We start from the raw sequence: 13755 nt of genomic DNA, 5'->3' as shown, positions 1-13755 counted from the left end.
CAAAGGATAACATATATTCCTAATCCAAACCACAGACGATTTCTGACTCAAAGTGACATTTTAATAGTTTGCCGCCATAGCTAAAAGTATACACGTGTTCACCATAGCGTTTCCTCATCCAAGCATACAACTGAGTAGGACTCCTCCGATGGGATCGCAATCCGATCGGCGACTTGCGTCGAAATTCATGCTCTTGTAGTCGGGCGCCACGGTTACACATCGGGCATAAACATGTACAAAGCATAGAATTGTGATATGCATTCTTATTTGAAAAAAATAAATTGATCTGCTTGCGTATGTCTGTGTTGGTGTGCGTGTGTATTTTTTTTTCTTTTTTTCTTTTGCCATTTGATTCCTATTCCGTTGATTTCCATTTCTTCAGCCCTCTTATCTTGTATCCAAAAAATATATATATTCCGTCTCCGAGTTGATTGTGGGGACCGTTCAGTGAGCTTTGGGGTGGATGTTTCGGCAGGCGGCTCCGAACTTGCAGTTCGGGTAGAACCTGACAAATGAAAAATTTTGATTAGAAATCGGAGCCAAGATCCAAGCTCATGGCAGGCAAAAGATATACTCACTTGCAGAGTTCCGTAGGATGGTGATATCCGCACTTGGTCTTATTGGCACAATTCTCCCCAAAAAGACATTTCTTGGGGACGTCCTCCTTCGGGCCCCGCTTGGGTGCTGCAGTCCTCACTGGGACAAAGTCTGCCAACGTGGGCGCCTTTTGATTCAATTGCGCAGGTCGGCTCTGCGATGATTTTCGGCGCCGATTAGGTGCACCGGTGGCTGGGATTGGAGTCAGGAACGGAATAGGGGCACCTGATGGAACGAATTCCTCGGCAAAGACGTTGAGGGTTGGGATGGGGAGGATGGCATAGGGGGGAGATTCGGGACGGAATTCAGCAGCCATGACGTTCAGAGGAGAACTGGATTTACGATCAGGGCTAGTAGGTACAGAGGAGGGGACGTCGGCCTTTAGCGGCGACATCGGTCGCCGCTCAGGGCTCGTAGGAATGAACGCTGGCGCCTCGGCCCTCAACGGGGAAATTGGTCTACACTCGGGGCTAGTCGGGACGAACGCGGGTGCATCAACCCTCAGCGGGGAGGTTGGTCTGCACTGGGGGCTGGTGGGGACAAAGGCTGGCGCATCAAGTTTCAAAGGAGAGGCTGGCCGCTGCTCGGCGCTCGTAGGAATGAAAACGGGTGCCTCAGCTCTGAGTGGGGAGGTTGGCCGGCGCTCGGGGCTGGTGGGGACAAAGGCTGGCGCATCAAGTCTCAACGGAGAGGCTGGCCGCCGCTCGGGGCTCGTAGGAATGAAAACGGGTGCCTCAGCTCTGAGTGGGGAGGTTGGCCGGCGCTCGGGGCTGGTGGGGACAAAGGCTGGCGCATCAAGTCTCAACGGAGAGGCTGGCCGCCGCTCGGGGCTCGTAGGAATGAAAACGGGTGCCTCAGCCCTGAGTGGGGATTTTGGCCGGCGCTCGGGGCTGGTAGGAATGAAAGCCGGTGCATCAATTCTCAAAGGAGATGCTGGTCGCCGCTCGGGGCTTGTGGGTATGAAGGCCGGTGCATCAATTCTCATCGGCACAGCATCTGACTGGCCGTCCTCTTCGAGTGGGTGTGAAATGTCATCGTTGGCAATTGGTTGGTCTGCCTCGTTGGTAATCTCGCTGACCGCGGATGTTTGAAGATGTGTGACGTCTTCCTGCTCTGGCACCTCGAGGACTTGCAGAGTCTCGCGATTGGTAACTGATAATTCTACCGCCTTTGCAATCTCTGTCATCTGATTAACCTCGAAACCTTGGATGGAGACAGAATCTGCCTGGTCCTGCTTTTCGAGTGTGTGTGAAATCTCATCGTTGGAAATTGATTGGTCTGCCTCCTTGGTAATCTCGGCGACCTCGGATGTCTGAACATGTGCGGCATCTTGCTGCTCCTCGAGGACTTGCAGACTCTCGCGATTGGTAACTAATATTTCTGCCTCCTTTGCATTCTCATCGTTGGCAATTAGTTGGTCTGCCTCCTTGGTAATCTTGGTGACCTCGGATGTCTGAACATGTGCGGCATCTTCCTGCTCCTCGAGGACTTGCAGAGTCTCGCGATCGGTAACTAATGTTTCTGCCTCCTTTGCATTCTCATCGTTGGTAATTGGTTGTTCTGCCTCCTTGGTAATCTCGGTGACCACGGATGTCTGAACATGTGCGACATCTTCCTGCTCTCGCACCTCGAGGACTTGCAGGGTCTCGCAATTGGTAACTAATAATTCTGCCTCCTTTGCAACCTCTGTAATCTGAGTAACCTCGACAGCTTGGACGGAGACAGTATCTGCCTGGTCTTCCTCTTCGAGTGGGTGTGAAATCTCATCGTTGGTATTTCGTTGGTCTGCCTCCTTAGCAATCTCTGTAATCTGGGTAACCTCGACAGCTTGGATGGAGACAGTATCTGCGTGGTCTTCCTCTTCGAGTGGGTGTGAAATCTCATCGTTGGTATTTGGTTGGTCTGCCCCCTTAGTAATCTCGTGAACCACGGAGGTTTGATGTGTGACATCTTCCTGTTCTCGCATCTCGAGAGCCTCACGTGTGGTGACTAATGATTCTGCGTCCTTTGCAATCTCTGTAATCTGAGTAACCTCGACAGCTTGGACGGAGACAGTATCTGCCTGGTCTTCCTCTTCGAGTGGGTGTGAAATCTCATCGTTGGCAATTGGTAGGCCTGCCTCCTTAGTAATCTCCTTAACCACGGAGGTTTGGTGTGTGACATCTTCCTGTTCTCGCACCTCGAGAATTTCTAGAGTCTCACGAGTGGTGACTAAGAACTCTGCGTCCTTTACAATCTCTGTAACCTGAGTAACATCGCAAGCTTGGATGGAGGCAGAATCTAACTGGTCCTCCTCTTGGAGTGGGTGTGAAGTCTCATCGTTGGCAATTGGCTGGTCTGCCTCCTTGGTAATCTCGGTGACAACGGATCTTTGAACATGTGTGACATCTTCCTGTTCTCGCACCTCGAGAATTTGTAAAGTTTCACGATTGGCAACCAGTGATTCTGTCTCCTTTTTAATCTCTGTAATCTGGGTAACCTCAAAAGTTTGGATCGGACCAGCATCTTCTCGCTCATTAAGTTGTTGAAGCGAGGAATCTTGCTTATCCAGATTACCAGAATCCTTTACAACATCATGAATTAGTCCCAGAAGTGCCCACAATCTCATGCGCCTGTCAAGTACCTACCTCTCCATCTCTTTTAGATCTCCGTCTCGTTGTCCAAATCAGCACACCCACAGTAATAGCAACCGCCGTCGTGATGATAACAATTCTGGTAGTCTGCTTATCCATCGTCATCTTGACGGACCAAGAGGAGGGGAGTATTCTTGGCGGAGACGCAAATGCACCACTCCTTTATGTTCGAGCGGGGAGGAATGTACGAAAATAGCGACGGGAAAAACGAACGCAATGATATCTAATCGTAGATCGTTTTAACAAATCATGGGATGTGTCGCACTGTGACCTCAATGCTACTGAACGAGCAGATATAGGGTCAATCTCGCAACAAGGGTATTTCGACGTCCAAAGATTCGCAAACGTGCGTCAGGTTCGTAGTGTGTCGTTTTGCAAAAACGCCCGTAAACAAGGTCAAAAATCACACCCATTCAACTTTCCCGACGACCATGAGTCATTCATCAAAAACAAAAAAAAATTAATGTCCGACGCGCAGGGAGATTGGAACCATTCTTACCACAGGCTGTCGGAGTTTTATCTCGTAAGCGACTTTTCACACATTGGACATTCCCTGCACATTCCCAGCACAGTATGTTAACTGTCGCATCGTCTTTCTCAACAAACTTTGTCAATCAAACTGTTAGCAATAGTGGCCAGCTCAAAACAAGTATCTGTCATTTTGATTTTCTCCGAGTAGAAATTCCCACCCTGATCCCTTCAAAGGTAGCAAACAAATGCTTGTTACAAATCATCCATTCCTCGCACGTTTCCACAGCTAGTGCCCAGGGCACGAGTCGCGGCGGCGGTGTCTTTTTTACCTTGGCACACGAGGTTCGAAAAATGGGTCGCGCTACGTGAGGATTGCGTCAATGTCTAGAACTTGTAGCGCGATCGTGAGCGGGAATTTTGGTTGGTTGTTAAAAATAACTGGCGATTATGGGGAGATAGAACGTGGCAGCGTAAGGGAGCGATAACTCCGCCAAGTATATAACATGTATCTATAGCGCGAATTCCAGATCTGTAGCAAATGGTGTCGTATATTGATTGCCCCGAGATATGTGTCCCATAAGACACCTCTACCAAATCAGTCCCCCGTGTCCCACAGTATTACCGTGGTCAATATTGATCATTCTGTGCACTTGGTACGCTGAGGGACCAGGTAAATAACACGAGCACACAACCATTGCTGCGACTTGTCCATTTTGTCCAAAACTTTCGCATGATCCATTTTTTAATGCGTTGAAGAGGGCGTTCCCCGCATAAGATTTATCTCTTTCGTATATTGGGGCGTGTCTACGATTGTAGTGAAAACATTACAACGGGTTTGATTAGTCTTCCATTGCAAAGCACAGCCAGCGCCTCTTTATTTCTCCAACGCTCAGAGTTTTCAACTTTGCTTTTTTTCCTGATATCTGAGGCCACGTGGCTGCGCTGACAGTTGAGAGAATGTTTCAATGTCTCCCTATAAGACTTGAGGCTCCCGAATGGGAGATAGTGAGTCCTTGCAGGAACATTGCAGTGCGTGCGTCAACCAGGTTTGATGAAATGGCTTACTGGAATAGCTGAATGATTGCAACCACAATACACCAGTTCAAACCCGCTGTTGATGCTTGTCGGATCAAATATTCGATACGAGTTGTAAGTCTTTTATGAATCTCCATCATGAAAATGAGGCTGTGTGGACCATGTCACCCAAATCTCGCATTGTCCGTTGCTTCGTCACATGTACAGTACAGCAAATGTTAGAAAAAAAGTGTTCCCAAACTTTATATCTTATTGTGCATGATTAGGTTAATCTCGGGGCAATGCGCCCTGATAGAGATCTTGCAGCAGGCCGCCGACTCAGCACACTGTCCGGGTGTTTCCCGTTGATCTCATCTGCCACATGCCTTGAAATCTCAAGAGTCCAAAAAGGCGCCCCGCCCTCTTTCCAAACCTCAATCGCTGCTGATAACAATCTCGCAGCACGTTTGTTTCAACGATAACAACCTGCTGACATCATCATTGCATGACTGTGCACATAATGTCCACGTGATATAATCGTTTATCTGTGCTCGTTGTCGGAGCTGAAGATATATCTTTCCCTTTTGTTCGTTGGCAGTCGTGCGTGTCCCGGTTGACTGTCACCCTTGTTATCTCCCAATATAAATATACGTTTTGATATTACCTACCACCCTTTGGCTTGACTCTGTACCTGTCTTATCTTGGCACAGTCGAAGGGAGACTCGAGTATTTCTGGTGCTTCCAACGCGGGGGTTATAGCCCAAAAAGATAAAAGGCTGCGGGCACCTTTACTATGGTATTGGTTCTGGTTTCTTTTTATCATTTCGCGCGCCCTATTCATGTTATCTGCGGGTTTGACATGTTGTGCTTATCTAGGCCTACTACCCTCCATCAAATCACAACAAAGTTTTGGCTCTTGTTTCTTCTTCTTCTCATCCCGATCTGTTGCTTTTACCCCACCCATCAGCTCGTTCTTATCAGCGGAGCCGATTTCCGCCTTCCACATGCCTCCCTCGGAAAACATCACACCTGTCTCCCCAAGTCTCCATCCTCGCAAACTTTTTATAAAGGACTGCAGCATTTTGCCTCCCCGTCTCTCCCACTACATTCCACCCTAGAGGGAAAAGAGCCAAAAGTCCTTCTCCACGATTATTGTCGCTTCAAGCCTCCCCCACATTTTTTACTATCTCGTTTATAATGGCGCCTAAAAACCGGTCGTGTCCCAACCTGTTCCCTTCCCGTCTCTCGTACGATGAAGAAGGCAAAGCTACCAACATTAAGCTGCTGTCACTGGGGCGCCCGCATATGCGGTCGTTCCATTTGGCATGGCTCGGATTTTTTGCTGCATTTACGGCATGGTTTGCCCTCAACCCGCTGTTGAAGAAGACGATCGGACCCGATTTGGGCTTGACTGAGAAGCAGGTTGCCATGTCTGATATCGCCAATGTAGCTTCGACTGTTGTCTTTCGGATCCTTGTCGGCCCGCTTGTCGACAAGCTTGGTCCTCGCCGTGTCATGTCCCTTGTTCTCGCTCTTGGATGTATCCCTCTTGGTCTTGTCGGGCTTGTTTCCAGTGCGACAGGACTAATTGTCATTCGGTTATTTATTGGTTTACTCGGCTCAACATTTGTGGCTTGCCAATACTGGACAACCGCCATGTTCTCTCGTAACGTTGTCGGCAGCGCGAACGCCATTGCCGGAGGATGGGGAAACATGGGAGGTGGTGCAACTTACCTGCTTATGCCGCAAGTGATGAATGGGTTCGTTTCTGCTGGCTTGAGCAAGCATGATGCTTGGCGAGGTGAGTTGTGGCTCGCACATCTTGATCTTGTCGTGACGTGACTGGTAGCTGATTTCTCTTGACATTCTAGTTTCGCTTGTCGTGCCTGTCGCCATTTGTCTCCTCGTCTCGGCCATGTGCTACTTTCTGGGGGATGACAAGCCCAACTCTCGCTCCCTCCCTATGCACATCGATTCAAAGCCAAGCGAGTCCACCATGGGTCCTGAAGGCACTGATATACCCAAACAAGCGGAAGACACCGCAATCATTCCCGTTGAACCAAAGGACGCCGGCCTCGCAACGTCAGCTAGCAATATACCAGTATACAAGATTATGATGACCGCCTTGACGAACCACAATGTTCCCTTGTTGATGATGCAGGTGAGGATAAAGACTTGCTGTTCAAATTTGTGGAAGGCGGTTTGCTGACAAAACCTTTTCTTCGTTTACAGTATGCCTGCTGCTTTGGTGTCGAACTGGCTGTCGACTCTGTCATATCAAAGTATTTTATCAACCACTTTAAGCTTGACCAAACCATTGCCGGTTACCTCGCCTCCATTTTCGGAATGATGAACCTGTTTTCCCGCGCGTCGGGAGGTTTTCTTTCGGACTGGGCAGCAAGCAAATGGGGAATGAAAGGTCGTCTTCGCGTCCAGAGCTTGGGCTTCCTTTGCAGTTCTGCGTGCCTTATCGGATTCAGCTTTGCACCTAGTCTTTCCACCAGCGTGGTATCCCTTGTCCTGTTTTCCTACTTTGTGCAAGCCGGGTGTGGTTCGACTTTTGGTATCGTTCCCTTTGTGATTCCTCACATTATGGGCGCGGTTAGTGGACTGGTTGGTGCCGGGGGAAATATTGGTGGAGCCATTTTCAATGCGGTTTTCACCGTCTATGTAGATGACTTGAACACGGCATTTAGGATTATGGGATTTGTGGTGTTCGTATGCGGGGCGATTCTCAATTTCTTTGTTCGCATCCGTGGGGAGTCTGTTATTACATTGTGGAAACGGGGATAGCTATGGCTTATCCGTGATGTATTTTTTTATTGTTTATATTTGAAGGCACATATATTGCAAGGGACATTGAAAATATACGAGGTGTTAACCCTTTCAACTGATGATGAACAATCCCTTGATCTTCATGATGTAAGCAGCTGTCACATGATGTCACGGTCATATGACTGGAATCATTATCTCGCAAGATGTTGTTTTGGCGTGATCTTTACTTGTTGTGATTTGTCCGCACGCGCAAGATACTGCAGTTATCACACCATCGAAGGGATTGTGTGTTTTTTTACGTTACAAGCATTTTAGTTTTACCAACATAATTAATTGAAAAGTGTCGTAAGGAGAGTGACCTCCACGGCCAAAGGTTTACACTTCTTCCACCATCAAATCAATAATAGGGCAAACTCGTACACGCAATTGCCCCAAACCACGCGACTTGAAGGAAACCTCCTCCTTCCCTCCGCAGCTGGGTTGAACTTTGTCGCTTTCGGACAGATTCGCCACCTCCTCTCCCCTTGATTATTATTGCCTTCCAAGTTACTTTGCACAACGACAACCTGCCTCTTACGTTCGGAAACGAGGGAGGACAACGGAAAAAGCAGCAACTGGCAAGAAGCGTAACTTTCCCACCGGCCTGCAACAGGAACGCATTTCTTTACTCGCGAGTGCATTTGCGACCACCTCCCAACATTCTCTTCGCGCAGAGTCACATACTGCACAGGACCGTCAGTGTCCAGCCCACACAGCACAACCACACACACACACACACAAAGGCACTGCACTGCCAACTCTATATCTTTCGAGCAGTTTGTTTTGGTCAACCACAAGCCGCTCCCTACTTACCAACCCACCATTCCTTTTGGGAGCGCAGTCGTAGAACCTGATACACTTGTCAGCTTGGACCTCTAGTGAAAAAAAAAGGGAGGGAGAGACAGAAAGTAAACAGGCAGCTTTACGTTGTCTGGTTGCCCGGAGCACTCCTACGGAGTGGCTTCCCGGCCGTATCATGCTACCTACAGCCTTACCTTAGCATTCCCCTTCCCTGTTTTCTGTTTTGCTTCCACTTTTTTTGTTGCTGTCTTTTGCCGCAGTCCTTCCCTTTTCTCTGTTGCCACCTCTTATAGTGTACATATTTTTGGTTGCCCAAGTTTGTCCCAAATTTTTCTAATATCCGCATCGGTAATCTGGGTAGTTGTGTATTGTCAGGTGAGCTAGGTGATTTGCGCCCACCACAGACGAGAATCGTCGCTCAACAAAATCTTTTTAGTAGAAACAACCGCAAACCTTATTCTAGTCGTCTTTGAAAGCCACATTGCAACGAAGAGACCCAACAAAGCGACTATTGACGAGATTCCCCAATGTCTTCAATACCATCAACTGTATCATCGACTGCGGTCGGTGACTACATCATCGGACACGAAATCGGGCGAGGGTCCTTTGCTACGGTGTACATGGGGAAATCCATTTCTTCTGGACAACCAGTTGCCGTAAAGTCCGTGTCGAGGGATAAACTAAATAGGAAATTAGCTGAGAATCTAGAGGGTGAAATCAAGATTCTAAAGGGAATTCAGCATGAGCATGTTGTGGCCCTGTTGGATATCATGGTAGGGTTTCGGAACATGTGGATGCACCTCAAAAATGCAGCTACTCACGTTGCATGCTGTTACAGAAAACGGATAAGCACATCCATCTCATCATGGAATACTGCTCCCTCGGTGACCTCTCACATTACATCAAGCGCCGTGGCCTTGTCGGCGGGGCGACCGTCGAAGCGGGCGCATGGAATCCGCTGGCTGGGCCGTGGGGCGGGCTAAATGATGTTGTAGTGCGGCACTTTCTGAAGCAGCTCGGTATGCTCCATATCAAAACAGAATGTAAAATCGTACAAGGGGACTTACGGTTTATTTTGCATCTTGTTTAGCTTCGGCGATGGAATTCCTGCGAGCCCATAGCTTGATTCATCGCGACTTGAAGCCGCAGGTATGCTTAAACTATCCGGTCGTTGTTTCCAAAAGAGCGAATGGCTGATTGGAAGAAAACAGAATGTACTGCTGTCACCAGCTCCTCAAGACTCACCAGCCGTCCGAATACCCAATCCTGCGAAACCCGGAACGTACGTCACCGTACCGCCTCTGCCAATGCTCAAGTTGGCTGACTTTGGTTTTGCTCGTGCGCTGCCCTCCCAGTCCTTGGCATCTACCTTGTGCGGCTCCCCCCTCTATATGGCGCCAGAGATTCTCCGCGGGGACAGATATGATGCCAAAGCAGATCTATGGTCTTTTGGTGCCATTCTGTACGAAATGGTAACTGGGCGGCCACCCTTCAAAGCCCAAAATCACATTGACCTGTTGAGGAAGATTGAACGCGGTGAAGGCATCATTCTTTTTCCAGGTGAAGACATGGCGTCAATGGTAGCTGGGAGAAGAAGTAATGCACTGTCGTCATCCCCAAGCAGAAGATTGGGGACTAGTCCCAGTTCAAGCCCACGGTTTCCTCATATGCAGGGAGCACAGCCTATAAGTGATGATTTGAAGGATCTGATAAGGAAATTACTAAAGAGAAATCCCTCTGAGCGAATGTCGTTTGAAGCGTTCTTTGCCGATCCTTGCGTCATCAGCAACCGGGCTATTGGCGGGCACACAGTCGGATCCTTTAACGCTAGTGAGGGTTTATTGAGGGGCACCCTACGGCGAAGCCCATCGTCTTCTTCACAAAAAGGAACGACATCAATACCAAGCAGTATTGCTCTTGAAGGGGATCCTCCATTTGCATTGGGACCGAGCAGTACTGAACCGCTGTTTGATGTCACGAACCGAGGACATATTGCCATCTCAGAGGGTCTCGGCTTACCTCGAGGCGATGCCCAAATGCCGGCCCCACTGTACCGTGTCCATACATCACCCGCAAAACAGACGACCGTGACCCATCCATCAAGTCTAAGACAGTCTCAGACGCAGGTCCTCGGAATGGCTCATCCGAATGCGGTTCCTGCTGGCCGTGTTGAAGCAGACATGCTGGCCTCGTCGTCGCAGTACACCGCGGGATCTGGACTTGGGCATCCGACAGACGTCTACGACCACCAGAGCATGCGGCATCCTTCCCCGTCATCTGCACCTATGCGCCACATTCAGCGCCTTGATATGCAGCGCCAGACGTCTGCACCGGTGTTTCATGTAAAAGCCGACGAGATCGTATATGGGCCGCATCCTCCCACCTATGGATACAGCGACAATCTGCGACTGGAACGGACTGGGTCCGAAAGAGGGAGGATGAAAATCCCTGGGGATGATTCGGATTACAGGGATGAAGTTCGGAAGGAGGCATCCGTTGGATTTGAAGGGGAGAAAGTGCCACCATTTTCTTCAGTTGTCGTTGAAGAAGATGTCAGCCACGCGCGCAAAGTCGACATGTTGGACCACACACGTGGTGGAGTCAGTGTCGCGATCGAGCCGCCTTTTCCTGGATATGCCAATGTGGATCCTTCCATTTTTGTTCATGCCACCGGTAGTGTCGAGCCTGTACCAGGTTCCAGTGCGCAGGCACCAGGACCTGAGGAAGATACACGAGATGGCAACAATAACTCCTCTCTGAGCTCGTTGGGGTCCCTGGAATTGAGCGATGCGGACGCCGATGATGTCGTTGGAGAGCAAGAAACGGTAGGAGATCCACCAGCAACTCTGTCACCGCCAGTCGCTCGGCGGCTGGAAACAAGTGCACGTAGTGGCAGCGGAAGCGGAAGCGGCAGCCACGGCAATGTCAGGGCCAGCCTGGAAGAATATGTCGTTGTCGAAAAACGGGTTGTTGAGGTCAATTGGCTTGCCGATGAGGTAGCTGGAGCGGTGGGCAAAAATGCTCAAGATCTAGGCGCCGGCGAGTCGGGTCCTGTCAGCCCTATCTCTGCTGCCGCCGGACATGCCGTGTTTCTTCCTCCTGCTAGGGGAAGAAGTCCTAGCACGGGATCGAGTCAAGGCGTCCCTGTGCCGATATCGGGTCTCGTTGGTTCTGGCACGTCTTCCAGTGCTTCCGTTTCATCTGGGTCGCCACATAGTCCTCGGAGTCTTAGACTTGAGCCCAAGACACAAGGTATGCATGTATGCGAAAAGCAGATCGACTGTTTGGTGTGTCATAACATACTTTATATTTCCTCGATAGGTCGTATTTTCGGATCCTTGCGCGAATCGACACATCAATTCCTTAACGTCTCTTCCAGTAACTCTGGAGGATCAGGCTCTCCAGGAGGAATATTGGGGACCACTCCTCCAGCAGCCTATGCGGCAGCAGCCACTGCCGGTGGGACAGGCGGTAGAACAGGCTCACCAGGCCCAAATATCCACTCTGGCTTGGAGGTCGTTCAAACTGAGGGATACCATCCTCTGCTTGACACCCTGAATCTTTGCGCCCTTCGAGGCCACGCCGTACAGCAGCTCGGTGATTCCCTGCTTTCGTCATCCTCTGTGTCTCCAACGACTGCAGAGGAAGCCCTCGGTTGCTACCTTCTAGCTCTTCGATGCTACCAGCTTGGTATAGAGGTTGCTAAAGGCGTGTGGGAGTCTCGAAGCGGTGGTGTCAATTTGCGCATTTTGAGCACCGCTGTGCAATGGGTTCGAGAACGCTTTAACGAGTGTTTGGATGCTGCTGAGACGTGCAGAGGGAAAATTGAAGGATCAGGCGTAGAAGAAGGGCGACGTTGTGTTGAGCGAGTCGTGTACGATCGGGCTTTGGAAGTGGTGAGTACCCATGTTTTTTAGACATGATTCATACATTTTTGCTTAAACAAGGGTCATCTTTCAGTCCCGTACCGCAGCCCTAAATGAACTCTCGTCCCAACCCTCTCACTCTCAATGCGAGAGCATGTACCGCCACGCCATCCTCCTCGTCGAAGCTCTCCTCCTCATGGGCGACGATTGCGACGTTGATGCCGAAGGCGCCATGTCAGACGAGGATAAGAGAGTTTTGGAGCGATTTGTAGCAAGTCTTTGGGGACGTGTTGGCGCTGTTTCTCGGAAAGCCGTTGGTTAAAGAGTCTTTTGCTCTCGGTTCATTTCCAAGAAACGATTTCTTGTATGTAGCTTTTCTTGTCTTTCTTGGGTCATTTCCGCTTTTTTTTTGTTTTCAAAGGTTTTATTTGGATTGTTTTTGTTTTACTGTATGCATTCTGTTTGGGGGAGGAAAGGACGATTTACTTTCGTTCTGTATGAATGAGGAACCAAAAAGTAGTAGGAGGTTTATTGATGTCGGTTTGGAAGCATTTTTTTTTCATTAATAGAAGTATAATTGTAGTTCAGACTTGGTCCGTCTTCGAACTTTCTCCCACGTCGAATTTACAATTCTGACCATCTCCAGAGGCGCGAAAATTTGGATATATGTATCATCTCCATATCACTTCATGCAGCTTCCGTGGCGCAATTGGTTAGCGCGTTCGGCTGTTAGCATTAGCTACTAGCTACCGAGAGGTTGCCAGTTCGACCCTGGCCGGGAGCGCTGCCAACATTGATGCGCTTTCTTTTTTCCTCGGAAGGAGTTCGTTGGAACAAGTTCTTTTCTATATTTTCGAGTTTTCTAATGTTTAGTTATACTGGTTGTAGTTGTGACTTGGGCAAGGGTGTTCACACCTATGGATGTTTACGAAAAGGGACCGAAGCGCATCTAGGCTGTATCCCAGCGTATTTTCTTTTCTTGTATATGTCATGAGGACACTGAGCAACTTCAAGATTGAAGCATAAAGTGACCCAGCAAGTACGCACATTTTGCTATTTATTCCAGTAAGGCTCTCAGTGGAACCCGTAGAAGTCACCCCATGTGTTTCCAATACTAGTAGCATAGGGTTAGCAGAGTTAAGCATTTCTGTATGCGCTCCTGCAAAATTCTGTCACACTTTTGGGACATGGCTCACTTGACATGTGGCCTATGCAGTTGACAAAAGGTTCTGCTGCCGGCCATGTGATGTCCTTGTCGCTACTTGACATTGCCCATGACCCACTGCTGGACATTCATAGGCAGCGATGGGACAAGGAAAAATCTGAAAATCCATCTGTCTTGACTAGTTTAACATCAGTGACTTATTGAGAGGAACGAAAGCGTTGGAAAATCAAAGATTTCAATTAGCAAGCATTTCCAAATATTCTAGAGACAGCAGGTTAATTCTCAGCTTGTAGAATTCTGATAATCGTGAAAGTGTGTCACTCCTAGATCTCATCGAAAAACCAGATGCGGTTTGAAATATTGTCCATGCTTCGACGATAATGCCAAACAGGCA

At 49.0% G+C, this 13755-nt stretch overlaps 3 protein-coding genes and 1 non-coding gene across 4 annotated transcripts; 3 read left to right on the top strand and 1 right to left on the bottom strand.

Annotated features, from left to right (window-relative positions):
• Nucleotides 1–574: 574 nt before the first annotated feature.
• SPPG_01655 (uncharacterized protein) lies at nt 575–3335 on the bottom strand (the record flags this gene model as incomplete). Its single annotated transcript, XM_016749975.1, has 2 exons — nt 575–3160; nt 3225–3335. The coding sequence occupies 2 exons, from the start codon at nt 3333–3335 to the stop codon at nt 575–577; spliced, it is 2697 nt and encodes an 898-aa protein (XP_016612262.1).
• Nucleotides 3336–5290: 1955 nt separating this feature from the next.
• Nucleotides 5291–7603, top strand: SPPG_01654 (nitrite transporter). Its single transcript, XM_016749974.1, has 4 exons — nt 5291–5511; nt 5592–6516; nt 6587–6876; nt 6948–7603. The coding sequence occupies exons 2-4, from the start codon at nt 5913–5915 to the stop codon at nt 7506–7508; spliced, it is 1455 nt and encodes a 484-aa protein (XP_016612261.1). The 5' UTR covers nt 5291–5511; nt 5592–5912; the 3' UTR covers nt 7509–7603.
• A 128-nt stretch (nt 7604–7731) lies between these two features.
• Nucleotides 7732–12833, top strand: SPPG_01653 (ULK/ULK protein kinase). The gene is made up of 7 exons (XM_016749973.1): nt 7732–8705; nt 8767–9103; nt 9169–9349; nt 9421–9479; nt 9542–11582; nt 11652–12226; nt 12291–12833. The coding sequence occupies exons 2-7, from the start codon at nt 8858–8860 to the stop codon at nt 12516–12518; spliced, it is 3330 nt and encodes a 1109-aa protein (XP_016612260.1). The 5' UTR covers nt 7732–8705; nt 8767–8857; the 3' UTR covers nt 12519–12833.
• Nucleotides 12834–12890: 57 nt separating this feature from the next.
• On the top strand, nt 12891–12980 carry SPPG_10034. The gene has a single exon. It is a non-coding gene; the product is annotated as a tRNA-Asn (tRNA).
• Nucleotides 12981–13755: the final 775 nt, after the last annotated feature.

This window comes from Spizellomyces punctatus (genome assembly GCF_000182565.1).
Source record: "Spizellomyces punctatus DAOM BR117 chromosome Unknown supercont1.2, whole genome shotgun sequence".
Classification (NCBI taxonomy): Eukaryota; Fungi; Chytridiomycota; class Chytridiomycetes; order Spizellomycetales; family Spizellomycetaceae; genus Spizellomyces; species Spizellomyces punctatus.
Note: the sequence above shows the minus strand (reverse complement) of the source record. Positions and strands in the feature narration are given on the sequence as shown.

Bases quoted from the DNA above. Each gene is read 5' to 3' on its own strand.
- SPPG_01654 (XM_016749974.1), top strand. From the start codon at position 5,913: ATGGCGCCTAAAAACCGGTCGTGTCCCAACCTGTTCCCTTCCCGTCTC. The intron at 6,517-6,586 runs GTGAGTTGTGGC...TTGACATTCTAG, and splicing joins CAAGCATGATGCTTGGCGAG to TTTCGCTTGTCGTGCCTGTC. The intron at 6,877-6,947 runs GTGAGGATAAAG...CTTCGTTTACAG, and splicing joins TTCCCTTGTTGATGATGCAG to TATGCCTGCTGCTTTGGTGT.
- SPPG_01653 (XM_016749973.1), top strand. From the start codon at position 8,858: ATGTCTTCAATACCATCAACTGTATCATCGACTGCGGTCGGTGACTAC. The intron at 9,480-9,541 runs GTATGCTTAAAC...GGAAGAAAACAG, and splicing joins ATCGCGACTTGAAGCCGCAG to AATGTACTGCTGTCACCAGC. The intron at 12,227-12,290 runs GTGAGTACCCAT...GTCATCTTTCAG, and splicing joins ACGATCGGGCTTTGGAAGTG to TCCCGTACCGCAGCCCTAAA.